The following is a 23,023-nucleotide window of genomic DNA, read 5'->3' as shown; positions in this document are numbered from 1 at the left end:
ATTTTGTTAAGAGCAAATTTGACCAGTTCCCCCATACACCCCCAAAAACTTTGATCGATCGCATCTTGGAGGTGAAGGTTGTAATCAAAGGCTCAATATCTAAACTATATAACATCATATCCCTATCCCTACCCTCCTCAGTATTGGCTATAAGACAAAACTGGGAGTCCGATCTAAATCATCAATTTACAGACAAAGAATGGGAAAACGCTCTTGCCCGAATACACTCTTCTTCAATATGTGCCCGCCATTCACTGATACAGTTCAAGCTCCTCCACCGTCTATATTGGTCAAAGACTAGACTGGCGAAGATAAATCCTGGCATGGATCCCACATGCGACCGGTGTCACCAAGCCCCTGGCTCACTTATCCATATGTTCTGGCATTGTCCAGTACTGGCCCCTTTCTGGACTTCCATTTTTAAATCTTATTCAGACATATTTTTTATGAACATTGACCCATGCCCTCTTATTGCACTATTTGGCTTGACACCGGAAAACGCTACAATATCTATTGGGCAATCCAATGCCATGGCCTTTGCCTCACTCATTGCCAGACGTCTCATCCTATTCAACTGGAAGGCAGCCACTCCCCCTTCACACTTACACTGGATGAGGGATGTCATGTCTCTTATACATATAGAGAAAATCAGATTTACTACACAAGGCCACACGGATATCTTCCACAAAACATGGCAGCCCTTCCTATCCCATTTCAAAACCCATATGACTCCATCCAATCTTGGGACCCCATGACCCCCCTCCACCCCCTATCTACCTTCATGACACTGCTAGCCCACGCATGGCTAGGGAGATGGCATTGTGGTGGTCTGCTAAGGGTGTTAAATTTACTCTCCATTTTATTTGTTTTACCATCTGGAAATTACGCTACTAAAATGGAGAGTAACACTTATATTATATATTATTATTACGGTATGTATATATAAAAATATCTCTGTTTTATCTTTGTTTTATTTTAATTTGACTTCATTTTTCTTTTGCGTAGCTTTGTCTGCCACATCTGTACTTTTGTTTAATTATTTAAATGTCTATTTTTTATTTATATCTCTTTTTTTCTTTTTTTCTTTTTCATGTATGTTTGTCGTCGCCCTCACTGGGTGGGATGGGTGGGATTAGGGGATAGGAATGAGGAAAGAAATGGAAGTTGTATAATTTTGAAATTTATAAATATGTACTAATTCTTCCAATAAAAAAAGATAAATCTAAAAAAAGACTGTGCCATCTCAAGAATGCCGACCATGAGCTCTGTGCCTGACTCGCCTTATCTATTGTTATAGTTTCGATATCTCTCACAGGCCCTGCTTCTACAGAGACTGGAGTGAAATGTCGGTCTTATATTTTAACACATAGCCACCTTGCCTTAATTAAAAGGTGTAAAAGTACCTAATCTGTCCTAATCAATGAAAAACACCCAAATCCTTCACATGGTAACCAACCTGCTGCGACTCATATTTCATCTGGCAGACAGACGCTTGGCGGTCGCAGCCCGTCACCACGGTGATGGGCCGACACACGTTGATGTAATACTTCCTGAGGTTGTTGGGGTCAGAGAGATCCATCACCTGCCAGTTAGAACTGGAACTGGACCGAGACAGACTGAGAGAGAGAGAGAGAGAGAGAGAGAGAGAGAGAGAGAGAGAGAGAGAGAGAGAGAGAGAGAGAGAGAGAGAGAGAGAGAGAGAGAGAGAGAGAGAGAGAATTATATCTAAAGTTATATAAAATGGTAAAAATCATATTAATTAGGCTGTCATGTTTGTCCTCTATTAATAATTAACATCAGATGCCTACAATGTGAACATTTTAATGTGTTAAATACTGAATCAATGTATTTCAGTGAGCTTCTAGTACCAAGTCACAAAGTGCTTTACAGTGAAATTACTGCATACATTTTTCAGTACATTCTCAGTACATTTCAGTAACCCTGGCAGTGTTAGTGCCATGCTCAAAGGAACAAGCACTCTAACCGCAGAGCTCCACAGGTCCCATAACCCTGTTGTGGGTGATAAGGAGCCGTTAGTAAATCCACATGTTACCTGGAGAGGTCGTATTGCTCCAGGGAGGTGGGGTCCGTCACGACACACTCGTGGGGTCTCTCAGGACAGGCATATGACGTGTACCACCGGAAGTTATAGGTGTAGTTATCCTCCGCCTGGAATACACAAAACCAAATTTAGGCGCAAATGCAAACAACGTCAACGGAAAGACACAAACGGAGGCAAACAGATAGTAATGCCACTTTTCCACTACATGGTACCTACTCGACTCGACTCGCTTCTGGTACCTGGTACTTCGTTCGTTTTCCACTGCAGGTAGTACCCCCCCCCGTCAGTGTAGCTGCTCGTCATAGCGAAGTCACTTCGCTGTGAGCATTTCCGCGGTTAGCTTGCGGCTAACGTTATAACTGAACAATACACACATGCCCCGAACCGTGGAGGTCGTATCGAACGGTGCACGGTTCGAATGCGAACCGTTCCACCCCTAACACACACACACATATCGAAGCTAGCTATTTATTAGCTAATGTACACTAGCCGCAATGCTAACAGTTATAAATGGGAAATCCCAGTCACATTAGCGATCTTTTTGTGAGACTAAACTCTTTGTTCTTGGTGGTAAATTGTGTTGCTGTTGGTTTTGTTTCATCAATAAATGAGGCAATACATTTTTTGTTTATTGCACTTTGTTCTCGTTGCAAACTAATAATGAATAGACCACTGCACTTCCGCGTTACATTGAGCTCATGGGAGAGAGAGCGGAGGGAGGCTGTGGGGGTGCTGGAGACATGGTCCAATAGACTTTTATACGCCCGAGTCTCCTGAATACGGAGAGATCAGTCCCAAGTCCATAGTAGCTATACTATAAGCTATAGTCACTTTTCCGCACCTACTCCCGAACTCCGCATGCGCAGATTGATAAACCTAAATCTCTGGACAATCCAGAGAGACTCCGTGGGCAATCGGCAATCTAACTATAATTAAAACATTTACAAGTTGTATTAAGTTTAGAAAATAAGGAAACAGATAGAGAACATTTCAAAGCACTCAAAAATGCCAATATCTCGACTTCCGGTATGGTGAGCAGTGAGTAGGGCGCGTTTTTCCCTCTCTCCCTCATGTTTTTTTAATTACTACGTTTTAAGACTCCAAAACCTCACAATTCTTGTTTATATACTGACATCGATATAGCTAACTAAGTATTTATTGTCGCAAAGATGACATCCAAGACGCCAAGATCCAAACGGGGCGATGTTCCTAACGAGGAAGAGGCTGACGATACTTTTAGCAAGGCCTGGCTGGCCGCCCTGCTTGAAAGCCACAAAGAGGCTATGACCACCGAGTTCAGAAAAGCCATTACCGCTTTGGAAGATAAACTTGACCAAATGAAAACGGACGTGGCCGACAATGCACAGCGGGTCGATTCCCTGGAGGAGAATGCAGAATCTGTAAGCGAAAGAATTACGTCGCTGGAGGCTACATGTGCGGATCTGAGGGCCGGCCATGCGGTGCTAAAGGCTAAGGCGGAGGACCTCGAGGCTCGAGGGCGACGTAACAACCTTCGGATCATTGGACTACCAGAACAGATTGAGGGCCCGAGACCAACATCCTTCTTCGCCACCCTTTTACCCCAAATTCTTGGGGCAGAGACCCTCCCTAACCCTCCAGAATTGGACCGCACACACAGGTCTCTGGCAGCTAAACCGAAGCAGGGTGAAAAGCCTAGGCCCGTTATCATCAGGTTTCATAACTATCAAACTAAAGAACGGGTGATTCGGGAGGCCAGGAAGAGAAGAGCGGAGATGCTATACGACGGTCAACAAATTGCTTTCTACGAGGATTATACCCCGGGTGTGTTGGAACAGCGAGCACCGTACCGCGATGTGATGGCACTACTTTACAAGCGGGGGCTGAGGCCTAGTCTCCACTACCCTGCTAAACTGATGATTACGGAAGAGAGCGGGGACAGAATACGCTTCACGTCTGTTGGGGATGCCGAAAAGTACCTCAAGGCCAAGTTAGCCTAGCGTGGACGGCTACCCAACATATACCCAGTGGTAAGCTAATCTGACGCCGGGAGCAATGAACAATGAACAATGAATGTAGAATGCAAGACTGAATTTATAGACATTGGTTGGGCTACATTGGTCGACTGCGTTAGACCTGATAATTAGACCTCATGGGGGGATGCTATTGACATTAAGCGGACTGGCTTCTGAAACTGAACTCTATGCTTCCCAAACAGCCGACGCGGATTATATTTTGCCCGTATTTCGAACGCCTTTTTGCTTTTTTTCATTATTCTTTGATAGCCCTTATCTTGCATAGGTCTCGCTCTCATTCAAACTGTAGACGTTTCCTCTGTTTGTGGGCTGCTAAATAAACAGAAGGGATCGGTTTGATAGGATAATGAAGGTTCTATATGTACGCGTTAGGAGTACTTAAGGCGCAGAGACTGGGCCTGAATTTACTAGGCCATTTACCTAGGCCCAACGGACACTCGGGGACAGCTGAAACCAACGCCAACCCCCCTTTCTTCCCTTTTTTTTTCTTCTATTTTTATATATGTATATAATCTTTTCCCCCACCTTTTTTTTTCTTAACTTAATTTATCTTTTCTTCTGTATGTATTTACTTATATACATATGACTCTATGCAGGGTGAGCATATTCAGGGTGCACATGCTCCTCTTCATATTTGAGTGTCTCAATACACATAAACCTGATAGTATCTATTGGGTAGTGGGGGTTGGGTATGCAGGTTTCAAGAAGCACCTAAGGTACTGACTGAACCAATTCAATTTGCACACGCTTCTTTTTACTGTCTTAAGGTATAGTCTCTGACACTGCCGAATGTGACTAACCAGATTACCTCCCTATACATATTTTAGGTACATTGTGAGGTCCCTGAATGGTGTAACCCCTGTAGCTGCATATACCTCATGTTTATTAATATTTTACTCTTTAAATGTATGTATATAATTTTTTGTTTTTTGAATAGGCAGAGGGAGAAAGGGGGGAAGAGAAAAGAGGAGAGTGGCACCTCTTTTTCAACTATGTTTTGGTTTTGCAATCTTTATATCCCTAGTGGGCTTGGTAGCAGGGGCTAAAGACACTCTCCCCGAGTTGCTGTAGGTTGGAGGCGGGCTTTGCCCAGGTCCACTGAATTATAGGCTGACCTACACACACTGTAACGCATCGGTTTACTTGTCCACTCTTAACAGCAAAACAAAGGAGATGATTGTGGACTTCAGGAGGTCGGGGGTCAAGGACTACAGCCCCCTCAGCATCGACGGGGCACCGGTTGAGAGAGTCAACAGCTTTAAGTACCTCGGAGCCTACATATCCGAGGATTTGACATGGACCACACACATTGACAGTGTTGTGAAGAAGGCACGACAACGCCTCTACTTCCTCAGGCGCCTAAGGAAGTTCCAAGTCAGTCAGAAGATCCTTAAGAACTTCTACTCATGTACAATAGAGAGCATCTTGACCGGCAACATCACCTCCTGGTTTGGGAATAGCACTGCACAAGACCGAAGCAGACTACAAAGAGTGACACGTTCAGCCGAACGCACAATTGGAGGGGGGCTCCCCACCCTCCAGAACATTTACAACAAGCGTTGCAAGGGCAAGGCGAAGAGAATCATTAAAGACTCCAGTCACCCGAACAACTGCCTCTTTGAACTGCTGCGGTCAGGCAAGCGATACCGGAGTCTCAAGGCGAGCACAGAAAGACTCAGAAGAAGCTTCTATCCCCAGGCCATCAGGCTGCTAAACGAACAATGAATGAACACTACACAACAACAACCACCAAACGCACATAGCACACACATCCACACGCACACACTCACTTTAAACAAACACACTGTAGCACCCACTCCACACACTTTATAGCACACACCCACTTTAAACAAACACACTGTAGCACCCACTCCCCACACTTTATATTTATTGATGAAGGATTGCACTACAACTCGTACACCTTACTGTAAATTGTACCTAAATTGTACCTCATCCCATTTCTGCTTTGCACTATATAGTACTGTACATTAGTACACTGCATAGTATTGTATATTATATGGTAACTCAGAACATTGTACATATGTCTATACCGAACACTGTGACCTCATTTTCTTCTTCTAAAATTACATGCTATACTATGTTATTTGATACTATCTTGTCTAGCACAGTCTCTGGAGCGTAACAGTAAGAAGCATTTTGTATGAAAGTATTCTGTACTTCTGTATGACAACTATTAAAGAAACTTGAAACTTGAAACTTGAACTTTCTATGGGCCACACTCCTTATTGGGAGTCATTGGTAGCGCTTTTATGTCTAATCTCTAATGGGTAAGCCCCGAGTTGTGTTGCAAGTATCTTTCATTTTTATCCCAGTCTTTAATTTTTGAATTTAAGCATCCCTTTTGTTGTTTTGGCTTTTATTTCTTGTTTCTCTGGCAGTTCAAATGTTCTTTTAACACAATTTAAAGGTTTATACGTAACCATATTGGAGGCTTTTCAAAATTGATGGGAGAGAGGGGGGAAAAGGGGAGTGAGGATGAAGTCTCCACCGGAAGGAAAGTATCCTGAGAGATACAGAGGCTGTTGCTGTTCCCATAGGGACCAAGGGATGTACCCCCGGGTGAGTATGGTTGTGTATGGTTGTGTGGGTGTATGTGTGTGCGTCAACTCTCCCCCCCCCCCCTTTTCTCTATCCCCCTCTACCTTCCTCCTCTCTTCTAATGGTTTATCTTCTCAACTCAGGTATGTATATACTTGACAGAACATGGCAGTGACGGGTAGGAACATCCGTTTCGTCTCATGGAATGTCAAAGGGATGAATAGCTCTATCAAGGCTAATAAGGTACTTAACCATCTACGACACCTCAAGGGTGACCTTTGTTTTTTACAGGAGACACACATCTGCACCTCAGATATCCCCCGCATTAAGAGAGCATGGATGGGACACGTTTTTCATTCTAAATTCTCAGCAAAAGCCAGGGGAGCTGCAATCATTATACATAGGGATGTTCCCTTCGAGCCTGCCACTATTCTAACTGATCTTGATGGACGATATGTTATAGTGTCGGGCAGGCTGCAAAACATTCCAGTGGTTTTGGCCTCAATATATGCGCCAAATTGGGACAATGATAAATTTGTGTCTAACTTATTTTCCTCGATACCTAACCTTGATGATCATCACATAATTATCGGAGGAGACTTTAACCAGGTCCAAAACATAGAATTGGATAGGTCCTCGGATAGACGAACTACCATCTCCAAAGCAGCGAACATCCTGAAATTTCATATGGAACAACTTGGCCTTATAGACCCTTGGAGAGCAAAATTTCCTACCGATAAACTTTTCTCCTTCTTCTCCCATGTCCACCACACGTATTCGATAGACTTCTTTTTGCTAGATGAGAAACTACTACATAATGTAGTCGCTACTAAGTACCATAGTATAGTCATTTCCGATCATGCCCCGACATCCATTGAAATTAACTTCCCCCAGGGTAGAACACTCTAAATTTTGGAGATTCAATTCCCACTTACTATCTGAACCTGAATTTAAGGATTTTATCCATGCACAAATAAAAGTCTTCTTTGAGATAAACGACACACCTGAAGTTGGCAGTGACATGCTCTGGGAGGCCTTTAAGGCATATCTCCGCGGACAGGCCATCTCCTTTACCTCTCATTTTGGGAAGCAGGAACAATCCAAATTAACGGATATATCAGATGAGATTAAACGATTGGACATCCAGTATTCATCTAAACCGACTCCTACTCTATACAAGAAACGGCTCCAGCTCCAATCACAATATGACTTGCTCTCAACTAGTAAGATAATAATAATAATAATAATAATAATAATAATAATAATTTAGGACCTGCTCCGAGGTCACCATTTGGCACACATGCGAACCATGCATACAATGCGTATCTGCGATTAACCCATCCCGTCGTCCTTCCCCCCCAAGGGCAGCCGGGAGCAGACAGGCGCCACGTGAGCCGCGCCAGGGGACCAATCCAAGTGCTCCTGTCCGTCTTCGTCAAGGACGCCACAGCGTTAGCGATCTTGTTGTTGTGCATGTTTTTCCATTGGGTTTATCTTATCGGGGGGGGAAACCCTTGCGAGCACGGGGAGAACATGCAAACTCCACACAGAAAGGCCTGGGAGATACCCCACCTGGGTAACTGGCATCATGGAAACCTGGTCCCCAAGCGGGATTCGAACCCTGGACCTTCTTGCTGTGAGGCGACAGTGTTAACCACTACACCACCGTGCCGCCTCTTGCACACCAAGCAACGTTTTTTCGAACAGGGGGATAAGGCCGGGAAATTACTTGCATACCAAGCACGAGTGGTGAGTGCCTCTAGACTGATTCCCAGGATAAAATCCCAATTAGGTGTCACTACAACAGACCCTACGGAAATGTCAGAAATTTTCTCTGACTATTATTCCAAACTTTACACGTCGGAATCTTCACAGCAGGACTGGGATCGCCCAAACCCCCTCAAGTCTCTCAAGTACCCTCAAGCGAATAAAGCGGAAGCTGAAGAGTTAGGCACGCCTATAACCATCTCTGAAGTGACTGAGGCAATCAAATCTTTACAAAGTGGTAAATCGCCCGGGCCAGATGGCTATACTACAGAATTTTATAAAACTTACTCCGTGTTGGTTGCTCCTTTCCTACTAAGAAATGAATGTGTATGAATGTTGGTGGTGGTCGGAGGGGCCGTAGGCGTTGATTATTCGCCACGCTTCCGTGAGTCTGCCTCAGGGCAGCTCTGGCTGCAATTGTAGTTTACCACCACCGGTATGACTGTGTATGAACGAATAATGGACTCTGTAAGCGCTCTGGGGTCTCTGGGGTGTCACGAAGAGCGCTATATAAATCCAATCCATTATTACTAAGAGTATATAACGACTCCCTTCTAAAGGGCCAAATGCCACCCACGCTTTCAGAGGAGTCATTATCCCTACTGCTCAAAAAAGGTAAAGACCCTCTCCTTTGTAGCAGTTACAGGCCAATCTCCCTCCTTAATGTGGATTGTAAAATATTGGCTAAGGTCCTTTCATGCCGTCTTCAGAAGGTGGTCCCGTTCCTGATAGACCCGGATCAGACGGGTTTCATCATGGACAGGAAATCCTTCTTTAACACCAGAAGGCTGCTAAATATCCTTTTCACAACCACGACTGGCGCGCCAGAAATGGTACTCTCCCTAGATGCTGAGAAAGCGTTTGACAGAGTGGAATGGAGGTACCTGTTCCATACTCTTTTGGGACCGGGTTTTATTTCATGGATAAGACTCCTATACTCGTCCCCGGTGGCCTCGGTCAATGTGAATGGTACCAAGTCGGGCCAGTTTGCGCTCTATCGCGGTACTCGTCAAGGATGCCCGCTTTCTCCCTTGCTCTACACGCTCGCCGCAGAACCCTTAGCCATTTGGCTTCGCAGTGAGGTTAGATTTGAGGGGATTGAGAGGTTCGGCCTGGTTCATAAACTCTCATTGTATGTCGACGATCTCCTACTTTATGTCTCCAACCCGTCATCGTCCATCCCTGTTATCCTTGATATTCTAGAACAACATAGGCAGCTCTCTGGATACAAACTCAATCTCCAGAAAAGTGAATATTTACCGGTTAATGCGTCTGCGGAACAGCTTCCTCAATCGCTTTTCCCCTTTAAAAGGGCCACGGAAGGATTCACATATCTAGGGATTTTTATGGCCAAATCACCGACGGAACTCTTCGCAAAGAATTTCCGTCCTCTGCTGGAGCGCTTTAAGCTAGATCTGACGAGATGGTCCTCTCTCCCCCTCTCGCTTCTGGGTAGGGTTAACCTGATAAAGATGGTGGTCCTACCCCGATTTCTATACGCTTTTCAGCATATACCAATATTTATTAATAAAGCCTTTTTCACTTCGATTGACCAACTTATAGGTTCATTCCTGTGGGGTAACAAAAGAGCACGTATTAAGAGGACGTCCGATTATGCAACTTCCCAAATCGGAAGGGGGTTTGGCTTTGCCTAATCTTCGCTATTACTACTGGGCATGTAATATAAACAAACTCCTTTACTGGAGGCCCAGGAGGGAGGAAGAAGGCCAACCCCAATGGGCTCGGATGGAAGTCTCCTCTGCAAAGTACTCACTCTGGTCTGTGGCAACATCCCAGTTACCCATTTCGATCCCTATTAACACTTTGGCTGCCATGGGTTAAATTCATTATCAACCGTAGGTTGCCGGCTCTATTTGTCGATAGAGAAAGTCCCCTTCTTTGCAGGGCTATAACTTTTTAAATTCTATTGCTACATTGCCATTATTAGGGCCCATTCAAAGTCCTATATGTATTGTTCATTGTGTAGCAACGTTAAACTTTTTCATTCACATATTCATAGTAAAGTATGGTCTAATGTATAAGTATGTTTTCATCTCTTTCTGCAGCTTTCTCCAGAACGTGATCTATAGCCCCAAATACATTATATTGATGATGCAATACAGTTTTATGGCAATCAGCGCGATATAAAAAATTCCAACTAGACGTACTTCTAGAAGTTACTACACGTCATCTGATGTTGACCGGATGGGCTAGGGGGCGTTTATAATTCCGTGGGCAGCGTTATACCAATCATCTAATGTGGGTCAAATGTTGATAATAGCAGTTAGTATCGAAGACGGTAACTTTACACGCTAAAACTCACCCCAGTCTCCGCGCGCCGTTGGGCGATCATCGTAGAGTAGACATTTTACCATTATGGGATGTCGATTTACCCGGTCCATCTCCAGCTTGTATAATGGTATATACGTCCAAATCATGTTGTTTATCGAGTTATTGGCAATCAATCGCTATGTAGTGTGTCGAGATCGAGTCCCGGAACCTATAGCTAGTGCCCGGAAGTAATACGGCCAACCAGCACAATCTCCATAGCACTTCCTGTTAAGCGATTGCGCCGATCGGCCACCAGATGGCGCTCCTGAACCGCCAGAGAGCTCAGTGGGTCCTCCTGGTGGATCTCAGGCCAGCGGAGGGGAAATATGAATCCGATCCCAGATTTTTGAAATATTGATATTAAAGACGCTGTAAAGCGTCTTCGGCAACTTGAGCATGGCCGGGAATGACGTGTTTAGGCGTTTTCCGGCAGCCAAAGTGTTAAACAGGTGGCTCAGAACCAAATTGTGACGGAAACTTTGAAAATCTGGAGTCAGTTTAGGAAACAATTTGGCCTGCACGCTCCGTCAGGGCTCCGTCCTGTTCTGATCCTGTATTCAGAAGCTGGGCAAACAAAGGTTTGCTAACCATTAATGACCTCTACTCCGGAGGTGTGTTCTCGTCGTTTGCAGAATTGTCGAAAAAATTTGGTCTCCCAAATTCCCACCTTTTCCGTTTCTTTTTCAGATCAGACATTTTGTTCAGAACCAATTCCCACAATTCCCTGGCCGTCCTCCAGACTCTAGGACTGACCCTCTCCTATCGCTCGGTACCGGGCGGAAAGGGCTCGTCTCAATTTTATATGATAAAATATTTTGGATGAACCCAACTTGCTTAGACTCCCTGAAAGCCAAATGGGACGAGGATCTGGGAATTATCATTACAGATGAACAATGGGATCATATACTAGACCTGGTACACACTTCCTCTATATGTGCAAGACACAGTTTGCTGCAGTGTAAGATACTGCATAGAGTTCACTACACCAATGCGAGGTTAGCAAAGATATACCCGGATAGAACGAATGCGTGTAATAGATGTAAACAATCTCCAGCCGATTATATGCACATGTTTTGGACGTGCCCCAAACTCACAGAGTTTTGGACTACAATATTCGATACACTGAGTAGGGTCCTGGGAGTGGCGTTAGACCCAGATCCACTCACTGCCTTTTTCGGAATCCCGAATACCCCTACGATAATATCTAGGGCTGCAAAACGAGTTGTGGCATTTACTACCCTCCTCGCTAGGAGACTTATTCTCTTTAAGTGGATACACCCTTCCCCACCTACTCACAACAGATGGATACATGAGATACTACATTGCGTTAAGCTTGAGCGAATCAGATTCTCCCTAAAGAGCTCCCTTGAAACATTCCAAGTGACCTGGCAACCATTTCTGCAACACATCGATACCCTGACTATCAACGAAGAGACTTAGAAAGGATAGAGCTTTACACCTCTAACTACACTTCCTTATTTTTTATCGTTATTTTATTCCTATTTTCTAACCCCCCCCCCCCCTCCCTGTCCTGGTATGAATGTGTGTGAATGAGACCCCCGGGGGCTGGGTGGGTAACTGGGGGAGGGAGAGGGGAATGGGAGACGCAGCTGCGGAAGGTTAGACTACTCAAGAATTACCACATAATATGGGCAGAGGTAGGGAAAGGAGTGAAATAACCTCATTGATGACGTTCTTCCACAGTCACAGCTGTGCTGGAGAGTTTTCTTTTTGTGTTTTTAGTTCTTTCTTTGCTTCTTTATATCTAAATATTTGTGCATAATACAGATAGGTCTGATTGATACTATTACTGTGTTTTTTTTTTTTTTTTTTTTTCAGTAGCATCTATGCTGTATGTTTGGATGTTTTGCAGATGTGTCTTCAAAAACCTCGATGTGGGGGGGCTGGGGTGGGTATGAAGGAGGGGAAGGGGAAATGAAAGGGTAAGAAAAGATGAAAAGATGGAGAATGTATAACACTGACGAATGTAAATGTACATACTACTTTTCCTGTAATAAAGAAATTAAAAAATTTTTAAAAATGCCAATATCTCTTATTTTTACCCATTTCTGAAATGCGCGACATTTTCGGCTTTTGTGAGGAATGTTCTCTGCCAGCACAATCCGACCTAAACCATGCCGGGTCACAATACAGGTGCAAATATAGGTCTATCTTAACACTTTGATCGCCATGGGTTAAATTCATAATTTACCATCCCTCGCCAGCTCTATTTGTCTATGGAGAAGTTCCCCTTCTTTGCAGGGCTATAACTTTTTAAATTCTATTGCTACATTGCCATTATTATGGCCCATTCAATGTCCTATATGTATTGTTCAGGGTGTAGCAACGTTAAACTTTTTCATTCACATATTCATACTAAAATATGGTCTAAAGTATAAGTATGTTTTTATCGTTTTCTGCAGCCTTCTTCAGAACGTGATTTATAGCCCTAAATGCATTATATTGATGATGAAATACAGTTTGGTAGCGATCGGCGCGAGATGAAAAATGTCAACTGGACGTACTTCTAGAATGATCTACGTATGATCTGATGATGACCGGATGGGCGGGGGATCGTTTATAATTCCGTGGGCAGCGTTAGATGATTCATCCAGAGTGGGTCATATGTTCATCATAGCAGTTTATATAGAATAGGTTAGAAAATAACGCTGAATCTTACCGTATGTTCCTCGCGCCGTTGGACGATCAGCGTGGAGTAGACCGTTTTCGATTATGGGATGTTGATCCTGATGAACCATTTCCAGGTTGTATAATACTATATACGTCCAAATAACGTTGTTTATTGAGTGAGGGCGAGCAATTGATCATCAAGGGGGTTGAGATGGAGATCGCGAGTGCCCGGAGCACATATGGATGGGCACTTCCTGTTTGGAGCACCAGATGGCGCTCTCGAACCGTTAGACAGTTGAGTGGAGCTCACCAGTACATCTCAGGGCTCCAGAAAGGAAATATGATTTCGATGACAGATTTTTGAAATATTGACATCAAAGACGAGTTACGGCGTCTTCGGCAGAATGAGCATGGCTCCGAATGACGTGAAAACTCGTCCGCGGCGATCATAGTGTTAAGAATGAATATGAGCTATGAATGCTATGTGTACAAACTGAGACGATGTTTATCTTCACGTTAGACTGATGGATCTGTCTAGAGTCAGAAGAGGAGAGACGAGACGAGACGAGAAGAGAAGAGGAAAGAAGAGAAGAGGGCAGAAGCTAATAGAAGAGAAGAGAAGAGACATCACCTGGAACTCAGGCTTCCCGTCGCCGGCTTCTCTGTCGCAGAGGAAGGAGATCTGCGTGGCACGGTGGGTGTGTTGCTGGTTGTTGTACTGAGAGCCGTTGGAGTACGACAACTTGATCAGACCGTCATAGTAGGACAGACGAGAGCTGTACTCCCCCAGACTCCAGGAGTTAGAACTACACATAGAAGAACACAGAAGTAAAATTATTAAAAGTTCTAAAGGAAGACCAATGGGATGGATTCCCAGTGTGTGTGTATGTCTGTATATCTCTTGTCTACTTGACAGGCTCCGGAGCACTCAGGGCACTTAGCTGTGTGTGTTAGGGCTGACCCCTATTAGTCGATTAGTCGACTAATCGGTCGAAAGGAGCCGTAGTCGACTGGCCAATATACTGTACTCTTAGTCGAATATACAATTTTTATTTTTTATTTTTTTAGTCATTCTTTCCAAAAGAAAAGAGGCCTAGAAGCGTGGCTAACGCTAATGGCACGCATTCAAGAGGCTAACTGCCTACGAAAACAGGCACAGAGGCACTGAAAGAGGATTTCACCCATCTAATGAACACACTAGACTAGACAAATATCAAGATGTATCCATCAGTGGACCAATTGCATGCTTTTGCAGAGGACAAGAAGCCTTCAGTCGACTCCTTCAGACATTAAGCACCCCCCACAGCCCAAATGGAATGATACATTTAAAAAATATATATATATTTAAAAGAATATATAAAAAATATTATATATATATTTTTTGTTTTTTGTTTTTAGTACCAATAGTCGACTAACGGCTAATTTTGGCCAATCATAGTCGACCATCCAAATCCTTAGTCGGGGACAGCCCTAGTGTGTGTGTATATGTATTATACCTCTTGTCTACTTGGCAGGCTCCAGAGCGCTCAGGACACTTGGCTGTGTGTGTGTGTGTATATGTATTATACCTCTTGTCTACTTGGCAGGGTCCAGAGCGCTCAGGACACTTGGCTGTGTGTGTGTGTGTATATGTATTATACCTCTTGTCTACTTGGCAGGCTCCAGAGCGCTCAGGACACTTAGCTGTGTGTGTGTGTGTGTGTGTGTGTGTGTGTGTGTGTGTGTGTGTGTGTGTGTGTGTGTGTGTGTGTGTGTGTGTGTGTGTATGTATTATACCTCTTGTCTACTTGGCAGGCTCCAGAGCGCTCAGGGCACTTAGCTGTGTGTGTGTGTGTGTGTGTGTGTGTGTGTGTGTGTGTGTGTGTGTGTGTGTGTGTGTGTATGTATTATACCTCTTGTCTACTTGGCAGGCTCCAGAGCGCTCAGGGCACTTAGCTGTGTGTGTGTGTGTGTATATGTATTATACCTCTTGTCTACTTGGCAGGCTCCAGAGCGCTCAGGGCACTTAGCTGTGTGTGTGTGTGTATATGTATTATACCTCTTGTCTACTTGGCAGGCTCCAGAGCGCTCAGGACACTTGGCTGTCTTAACAGAACCACACACGTTGATGTAGTAGTCATAAACACCACTAGTCACATTGTAGAACCCTCCATCTAACTTAGAAAGAGGAGACAGATCAAACGAGAAGCCTGGAGGGGGGAAGGAAGGAAGGAAGGAAGGAAGGAAGGAAGGGGGAGAGAGAGAGAGAGAGAGAGAGAGAGAGAGAGAGAGAGAGAGAGAGAGAGAGAGAGAGGAGAAGAGGGAGAGAGAGAGAAGAGGGAGAGAGAGAGAGAAGAGGGAGAAAGAGAGATGGGAGAGAAGAGAGATGTGAGAGAATGAATGAATCATATATTATATATTTTGACACATTCATTCATGTTAATACTTTATATAGATTTATTATAAAAAAACCATTTATAATAGATGCATAGCAGTAGCTATGTAAATGCTGGATCTGATCGTTTCTCTCTGGTTGGGATAAATAATATTTATTAATATATTTATTCGTTTATATTCTTTCTGTGCATGTTCACCCCACGCGGGGTCAGCTATATGATGTTAAGTGACAACAAAACGTTTCCGTGGCTGTCTTTATTGGAAGCTTAACGTTAGCTAAAAGGATGGTTGAATGCCTCGACGGTCCATGTAGTGTACATGTCCAACTTCTTCTTCTAAGAAAAATGGTCTGTTGATATATGTTATAAACAAAAAAGGATTGTTTTTATGAGTTACTGTCTCATGAAGAATAGTTACAGTACAGAACCTTATGTGATGTACAATTTAAACAAAAGACAAAGATCACCATGTACATAGATACGGTCAGGAACATTACCCTTAGCCCTAGAGACTGGCAGGTTTACATTTCTTGTTTAATCTACGAGGACATAAGGGATGTACTTCTTAGTAACGTGTCCTCCATTTATGTTGATTTTCTTGAGCAGGATGAATATGAAAAACTTGAGTAAGGGAGGGAACTTTTTTTGTAGCATATTTTATTTGCCTAGTTTGGGAGAGAAGGCAGAATACCGAGCTGTAACCTGTATTTATGTAATCTGTATTCAGGTAATTCAATGTAATGTAATAATGGAACACGGCAACAGTATTTTTGGTGTCTTATGAACCCACGAGGGTTGGGCACTTTGTGTGCATGACTAAGAAATAAAATAATCAATCAATCAATCTATCCCGTTATCCACACAAAGACGTGCAAATAGTCAGTATTAACCATTTAGCATGGCTTTACATTGCAGCCAGGGACGAGCAAGGAAGGCTTGAAGCAATGCATTTGGACACAGTATTTGAGTTTATGTAGTTCTGGGCTGGACACAGTATTTGAGTTTCTGTTGTTCTTTCTTAATAAGCAGCAGAATATAGAAATATAGCAGCAGAATATTGTCCATGTAACTTCAGCTAGAGAGAAAGAGAAATAAGTTAAGAAAGAGAGACAGACAGAGATAGACAGACAGACAGACACAGAGACAAACAGATAGAAAGAGATATACTGAGAGAGAGAATAGATACAGACAGAAAGAAACAGTCAGACAGAGACCATAGAGACAGACAGACAGACAGACAGACAGACAGACAGACAGACAGACAGACAGACAGACAGACAGACAGACAGACAGACAGACAGACAGACAGACAGACAGACAGACAGACAGACAGACAGACAGACAGACAGAGAAAGAGAGAGAGAGAGAGAGAGAGAGAGAGAGAGAGAGAGACCTACCAGCTTGCTTGTCTTCCACCCTACAGTTGTCTCCCTCTGTCTTGGAGCGGGCGCAGGCCGAGGCGGTGTACCACTCCAACTCATACTCACAGCCATCTGATGACACACTCCTCACAATGGGAGCACTCTCCTCATCACCTAGAGAGAACATGTACATTAGATATAGTATATAGCTCAGCAGCTGTAACAGAATCATTTTATTATTCTCTATTATTTACATTTCAACAGCATGAAAATTCTATTTTATTTAATGTCCTGTCATCTAATAATAATATTCCATAACTTTTCCTGATATTTAGGTTTTTGCCCTGGTATCGTTTTAGAATCGGTATTGTGGTATAGGCTGGTATCTGTATCGAAGTAAAAATGTTGGTATCGTGGCAAGTTGACAACACTAGGTAGGACCGCTGAGCAGCAAGCTGACTGTAGGATGTAGAGGTGACTGTAGGATGTAGAGGTGGTACGGCTGACTGTAGGATGTAGAGGTGACTGTAGGATGTAGAGGTGGTACGGCTGACTGTAGGATGTAGAGGTGGTACGGCTGACTGTAGGATGTAAAGGTGGTACGGCTGACTGTAGGATGTAGAGGTGGTAAGGCTGACTGTAGGATGTAGAGGTGGTACGGCTGACTGTAGGATGTAGAGGTGGTACGGCTGACTGTAGGGTGTAGAGGTGGTACGGCTGACTGTAGGATGTAGAGGTGGTACGGCTGACTGTAGGGTGTAGAGGTGGTACGGCTGACTGTAGGATGTAGAGGTGGTACGGCTGACTGTAGGGCAGGGTTCGAAATTAACGGGGGCTTGGGGCATAATGCCCTTGAAAATGGACAAAATGCCCTCGAAAATCAGTTAAGGGGGGCACTTAATGCCCCCGACAGTTTACTAATTATATATATATATTTATCCGGTAATGGAGCGTCTGTGTATCGTACGGTTCAGATGACGCGCAAATAAAAAAAATCATTTGGCGGAGCCGGTGTTCTGCACTGGCTGCAGGCAGCAGCAGCAGCAGCAGCACTGCAGCCCAACAATAGGGTCCAGCTGCAGCCAGGTGCTAGTCAGTTTGTGTAAAAATGGCACGCACAATATAAATCAATCTTCATTACGACTTTAAAAACAAAACAATTTACATTACATAGGCCTACACACATCTTGCCATAGCGTTAGCAGTTTGTAAACACAACGCACCTTTTAACTATGGTAGCCCGACGCAGCCCGCAAGCTAATACTGTACAGTCAATGAAATGTCACCGTAGCTACTAGCTACTGTAGCAGAGGAGGAAATGGGAGTCTGAGAGGCGGGGTGTTTAAAGACAATGATAGGCGTTTATTCAACATCCAAGAAGGCTAACATACAACTGTGTTTTACTAACTCCAACCGGGACTATTGCCGCTTTCGCGCTGCTTGTTGATGTTATGAACTCCTCCTAACGTGACCGGAGCTGAAGGTGCCACACGCTAAAATGTCCGTGGGGACCCGGCACCAACCCATAGATAATTCCAACTCACCGAATTACGTAATCCACCACAGTTGCACTCAATATTTAAATAATGTTAGTCTAAATAAATGTAGACAGAAACATAATAATTTCAAGCAGAAAACGAATCTTTCCATTAAGAACTGACAATCAGGGAATTTAAACATGGTTGACATTGTTTTTGTGTGTTTATATTAATTAAAGAAAGGAAAGTCTAGTGCTGGCTGAGCATATTGTTTGTTTGCACTAAGTTAATACTTTGACAAATGTAGCCTATATTTTTCAGTCAGTTCGGTCTTTGTGTGCCAAACATTATTTAAGGCTGTAAACACTGTAAACCTTTTATTTTATTTTTAATAAATGAGAAGCATGTTTAGATTTGAGTGTTAATTTTTTTTTAATAAAAATTAACGTATATCGAACTGAAAACCGTGACCCCAAAATCGTGATACGAACCAAACCATCCATTTTGTGAACCGTCCCACCCCTACCGTTTATCATAAAAATTCAGTGCCCCCGAAATACAAAAAAAAGCCCCCGAAAATCAATTAACACTTTAATAGCCAATGACGTGTTTAGACGTCATTCCTAGCCATGCTCATTATGCCGAAGACGCCGTAACTCGTCTTTGATATCAATAATTCAAAAATCTGTGATCGAAATCATATTTCTCCTCCGGAGACATGAGATGCACTGGTGAGCTCCACTCAACTGTCTAACGGTTCAAGAGCGCCATCCGGTGGCCGATCGGCAGATCGGCCAAGAGGGAGGGGCGCGCCAAACAGGAAGTGCTCATCCATAATCCGTCCGGGCACTCGCGATCGGTAGCCGGACCCCATCTCAACACACTGGATAATCAATCGCTCGCCCTAACTCAATAAACAACGTTATTTGGACGTATATAGTATTATACAACCTGGAAATGTTTCATCAGGATCAACATCCCATAATCGAAAACTGTCTACTCCACGCTCATCCCCCAACGGCGCGAGGAACATACGTAAGATCCAGCGTTATTTTCTAACGTATTCCATATAAACTGCTCTGATGACCATATGACCCACACTAGACGAATGGTATAACGTTGCCCACGGAATTATAAACGCCCCCTCGCCCATCCGGTCAATATCAGATGATACGTAGTAACTTCTAGAACCACGTCCAGTTGAAATTTTTCATCTGGCAACGATCGCTACCAAACTGTATTTGATCATCAATATAATGCATTTGGAGCTATAAATCAAGTTCTGGAGAAAGCTGCAGAAAACGATAAAAACATACTTATACTTTAGACCATATTTTAGTATGAATATGCGAATGAAAAAGTATATCGTTGCTACACCCTGAACAATGGATATAGGACATTGAATGGGCCATAATAATGGCAATTTAGCAATAGAATTTAAAAAGTTATAGCCCTGCAAAGAAGGGGAACTTCTCCATAGACAAATAGAGCTGGCGAGGGATGGTAAATTATGAATTTGAACCATGGCGATCAAAGTGTTAAGGGGGGCAAAAAAAGCCCTTGAATTTTTTTTTTTATTTCTAACCCTGCTGTAGGGTGTAGAGGTGGTACGGCTGACTGTAGGATGTAGAGGTGGTACGGCTGACTGTAGGATGTAGAGGTGGTACGGCTGACTGTAGGGTGTAGAGGTGGTACGGCTGACTGTAGGATGTAGAGGTGGTACGGCTGACTGTAGGATGTAGAGGTGACTGTAGGATGTAGAGGTGGTACGACTGACTGTAGGGTGTAGAGGTGACTGTAGGATGTAGAGGTGGTACGACTGACTGTAGGGTGTAGTGCTGACTGTAGGATGTAGAGGTGGTACGGCTGACTGTAGGATGTAGTGCTGACTGTAGGATGTAGAGGTGGTAAGGCTGACTGTAGGATGTAGTGCTGACTGTAGGATGTAGAGGTGGTACGGCTGACTGTAGGGTGTAGTGCTGACTGTAGGATGTAGAGGTGGTACGGCTGACTGTAGGGTGTAGTGCTGACTGTAGGATGTAGAGGTGGTAAGGCTGACTGTAGGATGTAGTGCTGACTGTAGGATGTAGAGGTGGTACGGCTGACTGTAGGGTGTAGAGGTGGTACGGCTGACTGTAGGATATAGAGGTGGTACGACTGAGCAGCAAGCTGACTAAAAGCTAACCTTTCACATAACAAACGAGACGTTATGAAACGTTACACTCGAGTGTTTGGCCTCTCACCACGCTACGTTGAGCTGACTGGGGATATGACCTGGAGACTAACGTGTTGAAAATGGTGCACAGAGCATTGAAGCAAACCTTCATCCAGATTAGAGGTCCAACAAAAGTAAACAAAATGTCTCTGCTCACATAATAATAATATTAATAATCACTTGGATTTATATAGTGCCTTTCAAGAAACCCCAAGGGCACTTTACAGAGCAACAAAAAGCAACATAAGATAATAATAATAATAACAATAAAAGACAAGGAAACGACTAGATGCCGTAGGTTTTCAGGGCTGTCTTGAAGGAGTCCAAGGATGTGGCCGAGCGGATCTCCATGTAACCAATGATTTAACGTTTAATGATTTAACGTGGTCCGAGAGAGAGAGAAAATGTACGGGTCCAAAATTAATCTTGTTGTTTATATGTTGCAGGTATGTATCTCTTCCCTACTTCCCATTTCCCCACATGGAATGCACCCGATTGGATAAATGGTGTGCTGAGTAGATATTGTGATATGAATCAATGTTAAAAAAATATATCCTTATGATAACTATATAACACACACAAACACACATAAACACACAAATAAAAAATTGTTTTTAACACTGTAAAGTAATTTTTTTGTTTTTGTTTTACACTAATGTAATTTGAGCTATCTTAATTGTTACAGTAGTTTCATTATGCATTGTGTGTACTGACTTTTAATCATTTTGTTTTTGCAATAATAATTGTTTTTGTATGTTTTTTTGTGTGTGGACCCCAGGAAGACTAGCTGGTTGCTATGGCACCAGCTGCTGGGGGCGTCTCTACTTTTCGTAGCTCCATTTCTGCAGACCCCTCTCTGATTGGTTGCGCTCCATTTCTGCAGACCCCTCTCTGATTGGTTGAGCGAAGCCCCTCTCTGATTGGTTTAGCTCGTCACGCGGTAAAAGGCGGATGTAATGTTATCATATCAAGAAGATAAAAAGAAATGTACTACCAGATTCGCGTATAACGTTATTTCGCGGTTTATTCATAACGTTATGCACATTTCACAACACAGCCAGCTGTCAGAAACTGTACATTGTAACTAGAGATGTTCCGATACCATTTTTTCCTTCCCGATCCGATTCCGATACCTAAGCTTTGGGTATCGGCCGATACCAATACTGATCCGATACCAGTGCATACATAAAATAATTTTTTTTTATATTATATAAATTATAAAAAAAAATCTTTTTACAGCTACAGATACTGTTTTATATATACTGTTTTTTAGTAATAATTAGAAAGTAATGGTATTTATTCAACAACAGGTGATTGTATAGATTAGTATTAGTATCATTAATTGACAACTATGTTCAATGAGTTCACCCACGGAACGGTTGTTGGGACATTGGATCTGCAATCCGCACGGACATTATACGTTGTTGCACTAGCTACCCAGTCTGCTCGGGTAGCAGAGGCTATGGCTAGTAGTAACGTTTATGTTGTGATTTTCGATGCAAAATAAATATTCAACATTCTCTAAGGTTTTCACATTGACATTTGATAACGTTAGTCAGCTAACGCTAGTCAGTAGCTACTTGACTTAAATACGATTCACCGTGGGTGCATTATTGTTGATAGACGGCCAGTGTCAGGTCCTGGAGAAAGGACAGGCGATCATCTGATTTGATGTAACGTTTTCAGCTGTTAATGCTACAGTATAATAACGCCAGCAAGCAAAACACATCCGAGCTCCCCGTCACACCGCTCTGTACAGTCGGGACAATGGAATTTAAGAAAGTATCTGCTGTTAAAATGACAAACAGCATCACACTTTAATTCACGTCGATTAAAAACACGTTCATTTTATAATCCTCACTCTCCGCAGGAGATAAATGACGTCATATGGTATCGGAGCGCAGAATTAGAGGATACTCGCCGATACCGATACCAGCATTTTAGGCAGTATCGGAGGCATTTCCGATACTGGTATCGGTATCGGAACAACTCTAATTGTAACGTTATATTACATAACGTTATGTTATTTCGCGGTTTATTCACATAACGTTATTTCACGTGACAAGTTCAACACAGCCCAGCTGTCAGAAACTGTACATTGAGGGGGTTTGAATCACTATTATATTCAGAGTTAATTATATTGTTTACACTGTCTTTCTTCTATTATAACCCTGCCCATTTGATGTTCCCAAATCATATTCAGAAAGTATCACAGAGACTTCTATTGAC

At 43.2% G+C, this 23,023-nt stretch overlaps 1 protein-coding gene across 1 annotated transcript in view; it reads right to left on the bottom strand.

Moving 5' to 3' along the window:
• The window catches only part of igf2r (insulin-like growth factor 2 receptor), a 178,342-nt gene that overhangs the window by 85,892 nt on the left and 69,427 nt on the right, over nucleotides 1-23,023 (bottom strand). Inside the window, exons 14-18 of the mRNA XM_084314480.1 lie at nucleotides 17,138-17,275; nucleotides 15,404-15,554; nucleotides 13,997-14,171; nucleotides 2,054-2,169; nucleotides 1,457-1,616 (exon numbers count right to left, since the gene is read on the bottom strand). Of these exons, the coding sequence (XP_084170606.1) occupies nucleotides 1,457-1,616; nucleotides 2,054-2,169; nucleotides 13,997-14,171; nucleotides 15,404-15,554; nucleotides 17,138-17,275 (740 nt within the window). The remainder of the gene's footprint in view (nucleotides 1-1,456; nucleotides 1,617-2,053; nucleotides 2,170-13,996; nucleotides 14,172-15,403; nucleotides 15,555-17,137; nucleotides 17,276-23,023) is intronic.

The sequence above is a fragment of the Notolepis coatsorum genome (assembly GCF_963971535.1).
Source record: "Notolepis coatsorum genome assembly, chromosome: 5".
Taxonomy (NCBI): Eukaryota; Metazoa; Chordata; class Actinopteri; order Aulopiformes; family Paralepididae; genus Notolepis; species Notolepis coatsorum.
This window is presented reverse-complemented; position numbering and strand designations above follow the sequence as displayed.